Genomic DNA, 18175 nt, shown 5'->3' with positions numbered 1-18175 from the left:
CAGAGGCTTCAAGTATCTTTCTCCTCCTGATGTTTTCCAGAGCTGCTTGGAAGTGGGAGGGTGGAGCTGGCACATTGGAACGTACCACTGGGTCAGTGGTTTCAGAAAACGCTTCTTTATCCAGTCAGGGAAAAAATTGCTTGATCCTGTTGGTATTTTTATAAGTAACTTGGTGCATGGTTCTATTTGTGATACTGACTATGCAGCAATGCAAACTGATTTTGAGTAAATTGCAAGGGGAAGAGGAGAAAGAGAGGTTCCCTTTACAGAAGAACAAGAACTGCCTTCTCCAGGGAAACGTGTTGAACCTTCAAGGGCTTAGGTTAACTATGTGCCTTCCAAAATAGTTTTTTTTGAAAGCCGTTTAGGTTTTTTAATTAAGTAAAAATAATAGGCAATTATAATTGTTTAATGATATGTGAAGGAGTTGAACTCAACCAAATATAGGAAAAATCTTCCATCATTGCTCTAGATCAAACCCAGTTATACATAAGACAAATGAAAGACCACAAACAATAATTTCAGAAAATTTTTGCCACCTTCAGTGAGTTCTGACTTCTATTTGTTGCTTTAGTCTTTGACTTGTTAAAGAACTTTCAGTTTTATAAAGCAGTAGAGCCTCCTCCTCCTCTCCAACTTGATAAACTGTCAGAACTTGAAGAAATCAAAACAAAGTAATCACAGCTAAAAATTGCCTTACCAGGTGCAAATGGGGACACTATTACTTGAAAAACACTCTCTATTTTTTCACAAGGTTTCTAGAAAATGACTTCCAGAAAGCCTACACAACATTTGCAATATAAAGTTCAGTACAGTAAATTTGAAACTCTTCACACTTACATTCCTGGTTCCGCAAGGCTGTAGTACACTTCAGCATGCACCAAAGACCTACAAATCACTGAGAAACCTTCCCACCACTCTTTACTCTAATATTAACATCCAATTGTATTAAGTAACTTCTCAACTCTTTCTTTTCTTCCTGATACTATTCATCTCCTCTCCCCAGCTAAGCAAGAAGGCATGAGGCCTAGGTTGCTCTTAAGTAAAAGAGGCGACCCCTGGGACATCAACAGGAATTGGCAACAGCTGTTTTTTTAACACACCTGTACCTCATTTCAGGCCCTGAAGAGACGGTGAAGACAAACAGTAAAGATACATCAGCTGGGTAGGACACAGCACCTCTGCGAGCCTTGATGAGGGAAAATTTACCTGGGAATGTGTGTCCAGCAGGATATACCCAATCCTGCAGAGAGAGAGATGGGACCCTACAGCACAGATCGGCTCTTACTAAGGATGAGGTGAGAGCCCTGAGGGGACCAGGTCGACAGGGGTGAGCCCAAGCCGGGGGCCTGTGAGGATGGGGATCCTGCCTTGAAGTGAGGGATATGAGGTCTCACAAGGACACAGCGGGGGCCCTGCCTGAAGAGATGAGGCCCAGGAAGGGCTAGGGCTGTGATGGCTCGGGGCCTCCGGGGAAAAACGGGCTTTTGGGCCGGGCCCAAGGTCGAGCGGGGCCGCCATGGCACCCTCCCGCCGGTAACCTTGACAACGGCGGCCGGGACAGGGAGAGAGTGTGTATATGTGTGTGTGGGAAATCTCGCGAGATCTGGCGCTCCGCCGCTTGCCGGCGCCGTCGCGCCGTCAGATATCGCGAGAGTTGCGCGGGGGAGGAGGCCAGGGCACGGCCTGAGGTGGGAGGGGACGGCCAAGATGGCGTCGGAGGGCGAGCTGGGCAGGAAGTGGGACCGGTGTATGGCAGACTCTGCCGTCAAACTGGGTAAGGGCGGGGAGGGCAGGGCGGAGGGGGAGGACCCGGGGAGGAGCGGTGCCGGTTGGCCGGGCGCCTCGGGGCTGGAAGGGCCGCCGCCCGCCCGGTCCCGCGGCGCGGCCGGTCCCGGTGAGGAAGGGCCCTGTGAGGCCCGGTGCTCCCCGACGCTCCGGGCCCGGCCTAGGTCGGCGGCGGCCTCGCCGCGCTGGGGGGCCGGGCGGGGTGTCCTGCGGCTCCTCCCTTAGTGGAGAGCAGCGGTGCCCCCGGGGGCCGGGGACCGCCGCGGTGGGAGGGAGGGAGGGCGCCGGGCGGCCCATGCCTGGCAAGGTGACCTTGGCCGCGGGCAGGGACCCTCGCTGGGCCCTCTGGCACGGCCTCCCCGGGGCTCTTCTCCCCGGCCCGGCCCCGGCTTACCCGCGATCCGGCAGCGGAGGGTCGGTTTTGGTCTCTGGTTACTCTCTGTGTTGAAAATGAGAGGTTTCCCTGGGAAATCTCCCTCTGCGCTGAGCTCCGCGGCCGGGTGGCCGCCTCCTGGCCTGAATGAATGGGCCCCGGGTAGGCATAACTGGGTCCTTCAGTGCCACGACCTTGCCCGCCTTTAGTTTCACTATGACGACAGCTTGGTTTTCGAAATCTGTTTGTGCAGAGCTGTTCACATCACTCAGGGTACGAGGTGGGCTGTGTTTATTAAAAGCAATACGCAGTGTGTCACACTGATAGCTTTGGCATGTGTTACTTAGTACAGTGTGCGCAGTTTGACATTGAGCAGCTTTCCGTCCGGTGTCCCAGCCCTGCAGATTGTTGTGCCTTTTATTTACATAGGGGAATAGTTCCATTGTTTTTCTTCAATGCGTGTTTGTCTGTAAAGTTAGGATTATGCACATGTGTGCAGCACTTCAGATCTACATCAAACCATTCACAACATTTCACTTATAACTGTGAGTTTTATGAGTGATCGTAATTGTGTATGCGCAGTTCAGTGCTCTTCATGTGACAGGCTGGCAAATGGACTAGATGGAGGTTGTGGCTTTATGAAATGTGTATACACAATCAAATCTTTAAAAGCAATGTATAGAACAAGAAGTGAAGTATCTGACACGAAAGGTATGCATTCCATGTTGTTGCAGAAGTCTCTTTTAGAACCTTAAATAATATCTGAGAAATATGGATGTTTATTTCTTGTTGCTGTAGTGGCCTTATTCTTGAAAGCTGATGAGGAGCTCAAGGTTTTGGTTGCCTAATGCTTTTCCATTAGGAAAGATGTTTAATAATGTTAAGTAAACTGAAACTTCCATTGTTTATAACTAGCCTTTGAAAAGTGTCAAGTGCTCCAGAGCAGTGTTTTGCCTTATGAAATTCTATTCAGGTTTGTCTGACAAACATACCCAGATATGTTTATGTTTCCATAGCATCAGTTGCTTTATCATAAAATATTAAGTATGCCAAATTATAAACAAGAACTTGTTCCATGCCGCAGCTGTACATGTAGGAATCCTGTACGTGGAAAGTCTCTCCAGGAGGCCTAAAGACGTGAATACAGGGTTGATTTTTGATGCAGCATGTCTGTTCAACAGGCCTTTTGTTTTAATTTGGTATTTTCTTCCATCCTAAAGTGGTAACAGAAGAAAGAAAATGGGCTTAGACTTTCTGCAGTAGTGCTCTAGACCAAGCATTCCCAGTGTTAGCTTCACGATGGCATTGAGTAGAGGTCTCAGTAAAATTCATGTTTTTCATTAGATTACCCAAAAAGGGCATATGGGCTGCAGCTCTTTAATTTTATCCCTAGCGCTAAACCTAGTGTGGTGGCCTCAGACACATGTTTCTCTTCATGTGTGATAGCATTTTTCTGTTTTGTGTGCTTTTACGATTGATCCAGTAACTGAAGCATCTGTGCTGACAACTTCCTTTGTGGTATTAACAACAAATGACTCGGTATGAACTTTGGAAGTCAGAACAACGCAGAAGTTGCTTCATACTCCAGTAGTTTGTGACTGAAGATGATGATGGCCTTTAAATGTGAAGTGAGTCAATGGCCTAGTTGTGCAAACTGTTAACTGAGTGCTGACAACACAAACTTTCTCAGGCTATCTCAGTGGAAATGATTGTTTTCTTTGCAGGGACTTGAAATACACATGTGCTTGTGATGATTGTTTTTGTAATGTTACTGCAAAGTTTGCTGGAGTTTTGGATAAACTATCAAGGGCAGTTGAAAACTGGAAAGAAAGAAAAGAAAGAAAGAAAATGAACGAACTTTTTTACTTATTGCTTGTATTGTGGGATATAGAAGTTTACCAAATCTTCACTACTTCGTTGGACTTTTCCTTTTGGTGGCCACAGTTTCCTTCCTGTACGTCCTTTACATCCTTCCTGAGCGCTATTGCAAGAGAGCTCTTTCCAGCCAATGGCTTGGGGAAAACATTGTAATTAGCCCTGTGTTTTCCCATTCCAGATCCTGTAAATAGAGGAGAGCGCTGAATTTCTGAAATTTTGCATGCATGACAGTTTTGCAGCGTCTGTGAGAATGATAGAGACAGATCACTCCTGTGGATTAATTTGAGAGCTGGAAGGACATGGGAAGCAGAAGAGAGTGAGAAGGGGAGGTAGCAGCTATCAGGATGACTTTATTAGCAACAGTATCAAATAGTATTAATAGTATTAAATAATAGCTGGGGGCTATGCAGCCTGTCCTATCTTGTAATAGGATCAAGAAAACTTGATCTCCTGCCACTAAAATGTCCAAAATATACATTTATCTTACATTACGTCTTTTGAAATGACGTATTATATTTTTTACCTCCTGGTCACTACCTGTGTGCATCTTGTAATTTAGTATTACAATGATTTTTTTTTTCCTGTTAGTTCAAAATAGGCTATGTTGTCAGGCATTGTTAAGACAGTGTTTAATTTCAAAGAGTTAAGTTCTGTAAACCTCTGTATGCCTGCACAAAGCATCAAAACATTGTTAAATGGAGTTTATGTGCTCACCTCCTTTTTATTAGGTCTGACATTTATTTGTTTTGCTAATTATGAGGGTGGGTCTAGGTATTTTTGTTCCTCTGCCTCTTCTAAATCTAGCTGTAGACACAGTGGTTTGTGTGGAGTGGGCTGGGTTGTGCTTTCTTGGCTGACCAGGTGGTTTCCCCGATGGGTGATCCAAATCATACTGACTCCAGCTTCACACTATTCTCAAGACTTTTCTCCTGTGCAGTCATTCAAATAATTTAACTTTCTGTTTGATCTTTCTTCCTGATACTGATTTTTCTTACCCATGAGAAAAGTTGCTTATTTCATGTGTGGGAAGGAGAATTGAACTACAGGGGCCTTCTTTTTCTTTCCAGCTTGAAAAGCTTTATAAAGTCCTGTGTCCTCTCCAGCCTTCACAATCATTTCTTCTTTTTTATCAGTAGAGCTCTGTGGAGAAGGGAAGGGGAAGTAAATAGTATTGTGGTCTTCTTTCATCCTACCAGCTTCAAACCCTGTTTAAAGGGTTTGTTTATTTAACTAATTGATAGTTCATGCCTGTTCATGTGGAAAGATAGTTACTCACGAAGGACTGACAGATTTGTTTTTTCTCTGCAAGGCTATAATTTTGGACAAATTATTATTATATGCTATTTCCAGGGAACAAGGAGGCAACAAAGAGTATGTGTATAAGGGGAGGGAGAGTTGTGTGCCTGTGTGTCTTGGTTTGTCTTGAAACCGGTGTAGTTTTAAATGAGCTGAACACTGTCATTTACCTGATATTGAAAGGCAGACCTGGGAAAGTTGTTTGCTTCTTGGCTGGTGTGTTAAGTTGCTGTGTTGAAGTTCTTTTTTTTTTTTTTTTTTTTGCAGGAGACAAATGTTTTGATGTAGGTCTGTGTTTGACCAAAATTCAGTCTGGAAGCTTGTAAATAACCCAGTGTAGTAATGTTCATTTTCCTCTAATCCTCTGTTTTGACATCTGAGAATAAAACACTTCTAATTTCCATTTAATAGGAATTTTTTAAGAGAAAAGGGCACTTTCAGTTCTCATGCAACTGTTAACATGATTTCTTCTGGCTTGCATCATCTGGCCTGCTTGAATAGCTGTTTCTGTTAATGGCATGGGTGAAATGGTATTGTTTGTGTCATTCCACAGATTGAATGTTTCAGAAAGAATCATTGTATGGATTGCAATGTCAGTATTTTTAAATTATCCTTCACATGGTTATGAATAGGATAAAGTCAGTCTATATAATGATAAAACTTGATTATACTTTCTGAAAACTGGATTAGACTTTCTCTAAATATACAAAAATCCTGAAATTCCTGTTTTGAAGTGTTTTTTTTGCTTAGCAATTGTAATGTGGCCATCCAGCCTTAGCTACCAGGTCAAAAGACTTTTTCATCATTTGGGATTTTGTTTTTAAAACTGGAGAACACTAATATTATGTGAGCACACAACTGCATTGTTATGTGAGCTTTGTTTGTAACCCCAAGTTACTTTCCTTTGTCGCACAGGAGAAGATCCAATTCTACTAGTTGTATCTTATAGCAGACCAAGTAGTGTAAATATTAACTGCGTATGGCTTAGGCTGCGTAGGGAGGCTGTACAGCCAACGGAAAAATGCTTTATTTGGAAGAGGTGCACAAATGTGGTCTGAGAATAGGCTTTTAGTAAAAAATCATTACTTAAAAAGCAGTATTTAGTTATGTTATTAGCAGAGTTCTGAACACAATGACTGTCTACAAATTAGGAGTCTATTCTCTTCTTTTGGAAGAAAAAGACAGGAAAATCTGTAGGAATACAGGTCTCTCTTCTCCTAACTGCATTGTGTCCTGCTGTTCCTCTTGGCTGGCCATCCGACTGAGTCAGGAACCTCTGCCCTGCCTAGGTGCGCCCGATCAGCTCACTAACCGAAGCCGTGAGCGACGGTGGGGGAAGCCCTGCTCGACCCTTGTTCCAGCCTGCTCTTGGCAATGCTTCTGGTGTGCAAGAAAACCGGAAAGAAGAGCTGTGATGTCTGTCTGATAGTGCAGCCATTTAAAACCCCAGACTACGTAAGATCCCCTCTGCTGGAAGTGAATCCAAAGTGCACTGACTTTCTTGTCCTCCGCATTAGTGTGTTGGTAAGATGCCAGCTGTGCCTTCTTTGGGAGGTGGCACACTGTGACACTGTCCAGGGGAAGGGGACTATAGCCAAGTGATATCCTAAACCACTCCTTTGGTCCTTGAGATGTTACAGCAGTAGGTGGGAACAACTCTTTGTTGTATCAGATATAGTTCTCTGAGAAATGTGGGGCTGCTGGCACATTCTTGATGATAATAAATTAATAGCGAGAGACTTGATAAGGATCAGGCTTCTTTTCTGTTAGTGAGATGCCACCGTAATACTACTTGCTCTAAATTGCCTCTATTTCTTAGACGGGCCAGTAGACGTCAGTAATGGTCAACCTACGTTGACTGGGTGTGAAGAAGCATGATTGCCAACCCTCAGTTAGGCTTGCAGAAGGAAAATGTGGATGTGTTTACTCTAGCAAAACTTTTCTTTTCAGCAATGCCATCGTTTTCAATGGTGGGATATTTTATTGCAGTAAGACAAGGTAGAGTTTTCTGTCAGAGGTATATTTTCTGTATTATGAGTATCTTGCTGATTTCTTATATATGTGCTTCTAAAGCCAGTGCAACCCAGATTTTGTCTGAAAGTTTGGTGCAGTGTTGATGAGATCCTTTGTTGTGCTGTCACACAACAGAAATGCCAAAGAGCAGCTTCCACTCTTCTCCCCTTTTTAAAAGAGAGAGGAAATGTGTGTGCCCTCCCGTCTCACCAGCTCATTCACCAGTGCAAGGATGAAAAGTTTCTGGTCCAGCTACGAGACTATAGCTGTGATCGCTTGGGAGATCATGGGCTAACAGCGATACCTCCTGCTGCTGTGTGTCCATCTGCAAAAGTGCTGATGTTTATCTAAGGTTTGGGCAGCGGTTGAGCTGCAGGAGTGCTTAAGGGTGAAAGCGGCCCCAGAAAGCATGTCGGGATTTTTGTATTATAATGGTATTTGGATATTTATATTCTGTCATTCCAAGTATTCTGTGTTACTACAGTCAAATGCTAGAATAAAACAAAACACGCTTTTTTCCTGCTTCTTCCTCGAGTACTTGGTATATAGTTTCACAATGTTTTCTTCTGTGTCCTTGCTCATTTTTCTGTCTGCTATGTAAACAATCCACACAACGGGGGAGATGAGAATGAAAGCTTCAAAGTTGGTGTTTGAAGAAAATCTGATTCCTGCCATGAAAGACCTTGCTAAGAGTCTGCTTAAAATTAATTCTCTCTGTAAATAAGTGATTTCATGGTCTCAGATTTCTAACTGGTGTGAAGTGCTGCCCTATAAAGGCCCTGGTGTATGAAGAAGGCTCTCCTCCCCATTTTTGCAAAACAATTATCTATGCGTCTTGTCAAAGTGGGATTGGAGGGGTGTAAGACAGAACACCCTACAACAGGAGGGAGAATATAGTTTTGAGAGTTCCTTACCTTTTGTTTTGTTCTGTTTTGAAGATCTTGACTTTTCTTGGGTATTTCCTAACCTAAAGCAAATTTTAGTGCTGGATGGAGCTGATGCTTATTTGGAATGTCCAGTGCAGTGGGCCCGTGGAGGAGATCTGCTGTTGGACCTTTAAGCTGTTGCTGTCACTGTCCCCAGAGAGAAACTAATGGAGCTTGATAGATTTTCTTGATCCTAAATGAAGCTCTTTCTAGTTGGGAAGAAATCTCTGTTGGGACAAGTCCGTGACCTGTTTTAGAGAGTCTTGTCTGTACAGAGTGGTTGCGATTTTCTTAGAACAAGAAGCCATCTTCCAGGAGCTCGTTCCTCATTTTATTTCAATCATTTAGTTCTTTTAACTGTAAAATAGCAGAATCTGAAGGAGAGGAGGCTGAAGCTCTCTGTTTTGTATTTGTGAGTAAGGAATGGCGGAGGAAATTAATCTGATGACAAAAAGAAAACTATTAAGTAATTTAAAAACTTCCAGCTGCTATAGTAACAGCAACGTATTTGCCAGATGTCAATGAGCATATTTTAATCCTTCTATTTTAAGTTTCAAGCTATTGAAGAAAAGTCTGTATAGGTGTGGCAGTCTTAATAGCTGCTTCAGCCCATAGCTACCCTAGGAAAGGACTGTGTAGTATCGCTGTTGGAGGGACTGTTGATTAAATTCATACAAAAAGCTTTTCCCAGATGTTCTTATGGGGCAGGAGCCCATACCAAAGATTTGTGTTTCTCTCCGAGACACTTTTATGATGTCCTGTTGGGTATACGGCGCGTGCTCTTCTGTGTGTTAGATTGATTTGAGGTACTGTGACATTTTTCTTGGAAGGTGTATGAGCCAAAAAAGTAGAATGAAAAAGTTTGGGAGACTGGGCTTTCTGCCTAATACCAGTTCCGTGTGGCTGTGCTGGTCCGTACGGCCGGGACACTTACTGGAGGGCGGGAATAAGATGTCCATAGAACTGTCCTGTCCCCTGTTGACACTGACTGTAAATGAGTTTAAGCTGAAATGATAAATGCAGGGTGGAAGAGACTGTTTTTCTAGTTAAACATTTTAAACTGTCAGAGGAGGTGAAAAATGCGTTGTACTCTTTCCTGTGGCCTTTTCCTCCAAAGAGTCTGTCATGCAAGAAAGGGAGGGGAAAATGTGCCCGGCATGGATCAAGCCCTTAGCTTTTCCATGTTCATTTGTTTTTATTGTAAGATAAACCTTTCATGTTTTATTGTTATGAAGTTAAAGCCTGGCCTAGAGGTGCTGATCTTTAGTAGAAACAGCTGCAGACCGAGTGTCCCCTGGTCAGGTGGGAGGCTCTTTGAAGCAACATGTTGCCTCTTTAAAAGGAAATTGAGCATGTGAGAACTTAAACCTGTAAAACTCATCAACAGCTCTGCCATTGTTTATCTCTGGTGTAACTTTATAAAGAATTAAAGTGAAATGCGTTACTTGGCTTCCAAAGCAAGATGGTTTAGCTCCCCCTTGGTCCTGGAGACACAGGAAATGACCACATAACCACAAATACTTTCTAGTGGAATGAGGATGAGTGACAAACTATCCACAGAAATAGATTCTTAACCAGACGGGCTAAGGAACTAAATGTAGCTAAAGCTTCTGGTTTTAAGTTAAAACCAATGCTTACACGTTAAAACCAAGTAGAAAAGAGCAAATGCTGTATGTGCGCTGGCTGACGTGAGAGGGCAGATCTGAGCATTTCTTGTCGATTGGATGTTGGGATCAGCAACAGTTTTCAGCGTAGATGGTAATCTGTTCCTCAGGAAGAGACAGAATGAACCGAACTGCCTTTGGGACAGGGAAGCTAAGGTACTTGTTTGGCTTCGTTTCTCAAATTGCCTTCTTGTACTTCAAACAAAAAAAGCATTAGCTCTTAGATCTCCTCCTTTACTTTTCTGTAGCATTTTCATTACATAAAGCTAGGTGCTACATATCTTACCGTCATCTTTTTAAACTAATCAGGCACTCTGCTCCCCTTCCCGCTGCAATAGGGTGCAGTGATAGCTTCTAAAATTGACACTGTGCATTTTCATGAAAAAGAAGAATCCCTTCCCTAGAACCAGGCTTATCACTACTTCAGAAAAAAGCTTTCTGAAGACCATTCTGTCTTAACAAGTCAGTCATGCTGGACCACATCTGCTTAACAGTGGTGCTTGGTATTAGTGGGGGGGAAGACCTAGGTTTTGTTTTAGGCTTAGGCTGAATTGCAGTTGGCAGAAATAATAAATTTTTCACCTTTTAAGCATATCCTGTAGCTTCTGCCGTGGCCAACAGGAAGCAGCATTGATGGCATCTGTGTGGAGGCCTTACAAACGGGGGTGTAATGTGAGAGAGCATCTGAAGGAGGTGAAGAGAATACAAGATAATGATTATTTCTGGATGTAGATGGAAAGAAACTGTATTAACTATAGCTGCTTCCTTAGTGCAGACTTTTCTGAAGACAAGAAAGCAAGCAATTTACCACCACACTGGTGAGAAGAATGTGGGTTTGACTGGTAACGTGGAAAATGTGGTGATATTAGAAACTGCCTGGGCTCTGCACGGAGATGATGCAGAATTTGTCATCCTGTAAATCATTTCTCATTGATTAGCTAAACTGTTTGCATTGGCCGAGGGGATCTTTTCTTGGACAGGAAGCGTAGGACCAGTATCGCTCACTGCGTGACACGCCATCTGAACCGGACAGTTCAAACAACACCTCGTGCTGTCTGAACAGAAAGTCATTACCTTTAGAAAGTCCTTTTCAGACCTACAGTACAACAGCCCCAAACCAAAAAGGCAGCGTTAACTATGTATTGTAGGAAAAGGCTGGCAGAGGGAGTTGGGTCAGAGGGCCAAACAGTTGTCCGTTGGATGAATTCTTGAAGATAGTAATTATCCTTAATAGCATAAACATTCTGCGAGAGCCAACACCAGCTGTTTTATAGCAAAGGTACCGGAGGAAGGCTCTACTTGGGGAGGGGGAGTGGAGGAATTAGCATGGATGAACTGCTGCTCTTAGTAATGCATGATGTCTCTTCCAGTCTGAGTATAAATGCCAGTCAGTGACACAGTATGAGTAGTGAGCTGTTTATACGAGATGCTCTGAGCAGTGTATCTCTTACTGTCTGAAATGCAGAAAAAGCCTGAAGCTCTGAGCAGGCATCTGAGGAGCTGAGACTTTCCCTTAGCTGTGCAAATGATTAGAGTGAAAATCTGACCTTCTGCAAAATGCTCCGCTTCTAAAATGTCTGGGGGAGTTATGTCAGGACCACTTGGCAGGCGGTCAAAGTTCTTCCCAGCAGTTGCATGTTTTGTAAGCCTGCTCTCAAGTTGTAATGACCTGGTAAAGTAGTTACCTCTGTCACAATTGAAAATCTCTAGTAAAAGGAAAAGAGTTTTCAAAAGCAACTCTGATTTCCACCGCTCAGTAAATATGGATAGCGAAATCCTAACAGGAGAGTGAACGTAAGGGGGTTTGCTCAGATCATCTCTTTGGTCATCTCTGTTCTAATATTTGAGGGTTTTTTAATCAATAAAAAACGTGGGGTGCTTAGTTAATTTACTCGGCAGTGCAGTAAGTATTGTTTTAATAATCTGTGCCTCAATAGGAGTATACTTTTTGCAAGGAAAAAGGTTTAAAGAGCAGAAGGAAACTTAAAAAAAGGGAACATACTCCTATACGCCAAGAGGGTATAGGATTCTTTGGCATTGTTCTGGACTCAACCCACTTAGTAATGCATTCAACAGGAGCTTAAAGAAGGTTCACATACTTTTAGGACTATTTAAAAAAAAAAAAAGTCTTTTAATTAATAAAACTTAAGTTAGATTTCTTATATTGAACGGAGAGAACTGAAACCCATAACAGGATGTGTTTGCTGCAAAATAAACCCAAAGCTGTTAGGGATTTTTTTTTAAATGAGCATATGCATGAGTGATTTTATTTTTTTTTTTTTCCCATTTTTTAACCTTTTGTACTTCTGCACCTTATCTAAAATTCTTGTCTTTACTGGGTATAACTAAAGGTGGAATTTACCCACTGAGCTCAGAGTTTTCACTGTTGCATTTATTGAGTCATGAGAGGAGTTTTGCAGACTTGCCTGACTTCTTGCAAAAAATCATAAGCGCACTTTCCAAGGAAAGCAAAAATTATTTTTAAATGTGCCAGCCGAATGTTTTAATGGTGCTGGATAAATTTTTTTTCAACCGCTGCAGTTATTTCTATATATAGTATAAGGATGTGAAAAGTCATTCATTCCTAATGTGTTTAAATATGCTCCATAATGAATGTTGTGGATGTGAAAGATAAGCAGCCTGGAGCTTTCTTTTGCAAGGTATAGGGTAACACAAAGCATCAAAGTTTTGCTGCCCTCAGGACACACATTGAAGTAGTTAAAGTAGTGAGATAAACGAAATACAATAAGATATTCATCTGCAAAATCTAAAGCTCAAGGACACAATAAGTTTTCGTTTAAGTGTTTCTCATTTGCTGACAATGAGCCAAATAAATCTTAATTCCACATTGTAGATGGTGACAGAAATTCAGTAACTTTCCCTGGGATGAGAGTCTGGTTTGTTTTCCAAATCTTTCTGGTAATGTACTTGGGTATGTTGGGATTCTAATCTGAATTAGTTGCTTACAGTTACTTAAGAAAGCAAGAATTATTTTTTTTCAGAATTGCTATTTAAGAACATTTTTGGTTGGTGTGCTGAAATAACTTGTAGTCTGATATTCCTGAGAATTACTGTAGAGAACTAAATCCTTTTCCATTACTTTGCATTATCTTGGTCCTCACTCACTGCGTTTCTTCTTACAGGTGCTGGATTCGGATTAGGAATTGTTTTCTCAGTCATCTTCTTCAAAAGTAAGTATAGTGCAGTAATCTTGAGTGCCTGGTTTCCTAATTTCTGTCCATTGTAAGTGCAGTTTAAAAGCAAGAAATCTTTGAGGCGTGTAAAACTTAATCAGCATGTTAGACCAATTCTTTCATAACTGGTCAGGTCTTTTCAGTTGAAATGGAGTTACCTAAAGTTTTAACTGTTGTGTAACACGGTTGTTACGCGTGACATCTCTCAAAGCTCCTACTGTGCTCAGCTCAAATTTTGGAATTGCAGGAAACCTTGAGCCAAATGGCTGAAGCCATGTGTCTAGACATCAATTTATGCCAATCTTGCCAGGGTTTTATAACTGATCTAAATTCTGTTTTAGTTATGCTTTCATTACACCATAATTTTCAGTAATATCTTGAATTCAGAGATTGCTCTCCATTAAATTCTAAATATGATATCTTACTTTTGATCTTCTGAAGTGGTCTGGGTTTTAGCTGATTTTAGGACTCGTAGAACTTGAAAATGCCAAATACGTGTCTTCCAGTAATTTATTCTTTCTTGGTGCTTATTTAACAATGCTATTACGGTCATGTGAAATGAACAGCTTTTCTTGACTTTAACTTTTCCTCTCGGCTTGCTTTCCCCCACAGGAAAGACATGGCCTATCGCTTTTGGGTCAGGGATGGGGTTAGGAATGGCTTATTCCAATTGTCAACATGACTTCCAGTCTCCATATCTTCTCCATGGTAAATTTGTAAAAGTAAGTATCGGTACTAGTTACTATTAACTGGTAACTGTTTATAAGTTAGCATTAAACGGTACATCTAGACACCGTTTAAATGGATATTCCTCTGCCTTTCCCAAAAGAGCACTAGTAAGAAGAAACTTGTGTTGCGAAGTGGGGGTGGTTCCCCTGCTCTTTAGTAATTTTTAATATCTGGTGCATTTAGCAGTAAAGTTACTAGACTGAATACGCAGAATTAGTTTAACAGATCCCGCAGGTAGGTTTTTCCCACAATCTGAAAACACGTATAATAAAAAATACATGTTTGAAAAGCTGACAAACTAAACTAGTGGTAAGATTCTGTCTTCAGACTTTGAACGAGATGAACTGGAAAGAAGCATGTCACGTAGATCTGCCTGTGGAAGCAGGTCTTTGATCTTCTGTGGGGGTTTTTTTGCAACATGAAAACATTAATCACTTGTAAGTTTTGTGGCTTGTTTGGCTGGATAGTAATGTAATAATTAGTCTGAAGAAATTGTACACTTTGAATAGTTTTGAAGAGGATAATTTAAATGAGCTCAGTATTATCACTGACGGTGTTGAGATAGAATATTTAAAAATAGATTAATTAGCAGGAACCATTTGTCAGCTCACAAACTGCCTACAGTGCACAAAGTCCACAAACTGACTCCATTAATATTTTCTTTATTTCTTCACATGTAAAAGGGCTGTTCTTATGCTAGTTTGTCATTGTGGTATGTGGAATAAAAAGGGGTGTGTGTGCGTATTTCAGATCCACAAAGCATCTCACTGATGGAGAGGCATCCACCAGGACATATTTATAGTTATTTTAGCACTTCAGAAAGTACTGAGGTAAATTGTTCTGCCAGGAGCTTTTCGTGGCAAGTACACAGAATGCAAAAATTGCCCCTGTATTGCTCATCTGCCTAATGAAGGAGGCGTGGAGGTGTTTTTAAGCTTTTTCCTGATACATCTAGAGCGAAAGTTGAGTCCAGTTCTCCTTGGATTTACTGGTCAATGAGCTTTTGCCAGCCTTCTGCAGCCCTACCAGACATACCTGTTTACAAATACTATCTTCAGTAAAGAAAGGGAAACAATAACAAGATTCTTGAACAACTTCTTTAGAATAAAATATTTTGGATATCAATATAGAGAAACTGTGACTTAGATGCAGCTGCTACAATACTGCCAGCTATGGCCCAGATTCAGAATTCTGTGCCTGACTCTCCTGGCCAGATGTGTTAACATCAAAACATGTTAGCTTTCCACACCATCCTGAGGGTATTCCTCCAATTTATGTCTCCAAAAAGAAACTGGATTGATGTGTCTGTGGCTTCATGTGAGTGGTAAATGCCCTGTTCGCATGTTCTGAGAGCGCATTATTCATTCAAGGATGCTCGTTACTAGGGACGTTGGGCAACAGAAATCTGACTTTCAGGTCAGCCCAGTAAGGGATTTTGTTTGGATTAAGGACTAATCTGTGCTCTGGAGCAAGGGTGGTCCTTCGGAGCATGAGGTAATTGAAAGGACACTTCACAGAAGAAGCGCAGCTGCCTGCATGGCACAAGACTAGACAAATAGTTTCCAGTGCACTGTCTCCACTAGCTTTCTCTGGCACAAAGAGGCTGAACATGCTGAGAGAGGAAAGATGTGGATGAAGCCATCTAATGGTTAATGTCATTAATTCTCTCCAAAATGTCGTGTCACGGATAATGGCTCCAGGGTTATTACAACGAAATTATTCCATTTCTGTTGGTTAGGAGCATGGAAAATATTGTTGCATTATCACTCATCTGTTTTTTTCCTAGAAAATACTAAACCCTATAGGACTTCCTTTACAAAACAGTTTCTGTTCAAATGCTAACTTGTCAAAATGTGAGATCCTGCAAGAAAATCAGCTTTATTAAGAGAGAGAGAGGGTCTAACTTAGATTAACTTGAAGAAAATTATTTCTAGTTTTCCAAACCCATCAAGTTCATAGGATCACAGGATAATTCAAGTTGGAAAGGACTTCAAGAAGGTCATCTAGTCAGACCTCAACCGGGGGTCAGCTTTGAGGTCAGGTTACTCAGGGCTTTATGAAGTCTGGAGTCTTGATTCTTCAGGATCAAGTTCTTAATTCCGAATCCTAAGTGAGAATGAGAGAGGACAAAGGACCTTCATGATACCAAATAATCAGGAGATTACAAAGCAACTTTGCAGCTGTTTGTGTCATCACGCTGCCCATCCTTTGGGTTAGCAAGTTGACCATGAAACACTAACACCAAGGCAATAACCATTCATCTAGGCCAAGACACTACTTAAAATGCAGAAAAGTTTTAATTTGTGGTGATAAGATTCTGAGGGCTTTTTAAGTAATTCGATCAAGTGGGTGTCACTGTGACTTCATCTGAATTTAAAAACAACATCTAGCAATTATTTAAGGCTTAGACCAGTATGGCTGGGAATTACATGGCCTTACGGTTTCCTTGCAAAATGGAAAGAATCATTATTCTTCAGGTTATTGAGCCTGTTTATTTATCACCCCCAAAACACACAACCTTGTGCTTTGATTGCAGTGTGGATTATACTGATGTGCAACCATTCAAGAAGTCTGACGACCGGAGCCTTTCCTCCTGCCCTTTGTGGCTTTGATTTCTATCGGATTTCTATTCAGTTTGTGAATAGTTAACTTGAACTATAACGTTGGGGTTTTTTTGAAGTACCCATTTTATTAGAATGAAGGCATATATGCATGAAAACATGGCATGCTTCTGGTATGAAAATAGCCGCTTCACTTCTCCGTACTCAACTTTTCAGTCTAGCGAAGGATGAAAACGTTAGCCTACCTTTTGGAAACGTTACAAAGCTGAGTGGCTTGCTTTACATCATGCAGCACCTTCCATGTCAGGAACCCAAATGGCTTTTTAATAATACAAGCCTTCTTGCTTTACAGGAACAGTGACTAATGACTAGGACTATCCCAGTGGGAAGGAAGGAGAAATCAATGATTATTCCTCAGGAATACTGAAGTGCCCCTGGAATAAGCCAACATTCTTCAGTAACGATCACCAGTAACTCTTTATATTCCAACAAACTGTTTCTGTACATGAAACAAAATTCTGTTGCTTGTTTTGTATCGTGTCTGGAAAGTGCAAGGAAGAGCTCTTCTGGGAAATAAATAAAAGAAAAATGGCCTTCTCTGGTGTGTTGACTTTGTATGTGAGTGAGAGAGAGAGAGTATGGAAGGAGAGGACTTCATTTTGAGTACCTAACAGCTGTGGACACCCGGGTAAAAGCCACTGTGAGAGCTCTTCAGAAAAGACCGCCGTCGTATGTTCCTCTCCGCTCTTGAAAGGCAACCCCCATCTAACGTACAGTTCAAAGAAGCATTCCCACCTCATAAATCACCCACTAGACCCCTGCTGCTTGTGCCGGTGCTTGGAGAGGAATATAAATACTCCGATGTCCTGTTTGTACAGTTGCCCTTTAAAATTGGAAGTCTGTCCTCTCCAAAGAGGTAGAATCCAAAAGGGCAAATCCTAGCTGTGTGACCGATGCAACGAGCCGGTGCTGTCTCTTGTGACTTTGAGTCGTGGAGTCACCCAGGTTTGAAACTTCCTCGGTATAGTGGGCGAATTCAACAGATGCACATGCCGTCTGGCTCCGAGCTTAGCTTTTAGGTTGATTGTTTTTTCACCCCTCTTCTGTGGGAGAACATATAGGTTTCAGTGTCAGGGAATGGGTCACAAATATTTAAAGCTCTTTATTACCTTGGCAAGTGACTGATCCAAGTATTCCCTTCTACTCTACATTTACCCCAGTCCTTGTAATTACTTGTTGGCATGTTGTCTACTGCTCTTCTCTTGACTTGAGAGCTTGTCTTCACCGCTTCTTTACTTGGCACCATTTTCTAGCTCTTGAGATGGCTCTCAAAGACCTCTTTTCTTTGTCCCGTGCTTGCTGCATGTTATCCACGTAGCACAAGACATTAGTGCATGTCTCCCAAGACAGAAAGGGAATGGTGTAGATTGATAGGGAACTTTCCTTTATTGCAAGCCTGTTTTGCTGCATGGTGAGTGCTGGCAGATGGAAGAGTGACAAAAAAGTTCCTCTCCAGAAAGGAAAACACAATGGAAAACAAGTTGCGCAATGTTTGTTTTTTAAACCATGCCAAAAAAGGAAGGGGATGGACTGAGGGGCAGTCTGCGGAGTTCAGAGAGCTTGGGAAACTCCTTATCTTACCAGGCAATGGGACTGAGATTGGGTCTGGGCACTACAGCAGTCCTGCACCCCCACATCCCCCTGGGCACTTGTGTGTGGATCTTGCACACTGAAGAAACATGTTGAGCTGTGC

General features: G+C 42.0%; 2 protein-coding genes across 2 annotated transcripts in view; one reads left to right on the top strand and one right to left on the bottom strand.

Moving 5' to 3' along the window:
* The window catches only part of CAPZB (capping actin protein of muscle Z-line subunit beta), a 69970-nt gene extending 67654 nt beyond the window's left edge, over positions 1–2316 (bottom strand). Inside the window, exon 1 of the mRNA XM_054222514.1 lies at positions 2183–2316. The gene's annotated coding sequence lies outside the window, so the exon portion shown is untranslated. The remainder of the gene's footprint in view (positions 1–2182) is intronic.
* On the top strand, positions 1647–17019 carry MICOS10 (mitochondrial contact site and cristae organizing system subunit 10). Its single transcript, XM_054222519.1, has 4 exons — positions 1647–1777; positions 13082–13129; positions 13745–13854; positions 16775–17019. The coding sequence occupies exons 1-4, from the start codon at positions 1711–1713 to the stop codon at positions 16781–16783; spliced, it is 234 nt and encodes a 77-aa protein (XP_054078494.1). The 5' UTR covers positions 1647–1710; the 3' UTR covers positions 16784–17019.
* The last annotated feature ends 1156 nt before the right edge of the window (positions 17020–18175 follow it).

Source organism: Rissa tridactyla, chromosome 16 (assembly GCF_028500815.1).
Source record: "Rissa tridactyla isolate bRisTri1 chromosome 16, bRisTri1.patW.cur.20221130, whole genome shotgun sequence".
NCBI lineage: Eukaryota > Metazoa > Chordata > Aves > Charadriiformes > Laridae > Rissa > Rissa tridactyla.
Note: the sequence above shows the minus strand (reverse complement) of the source record. Positions and strands in the feature narration are given on the sequence as shown.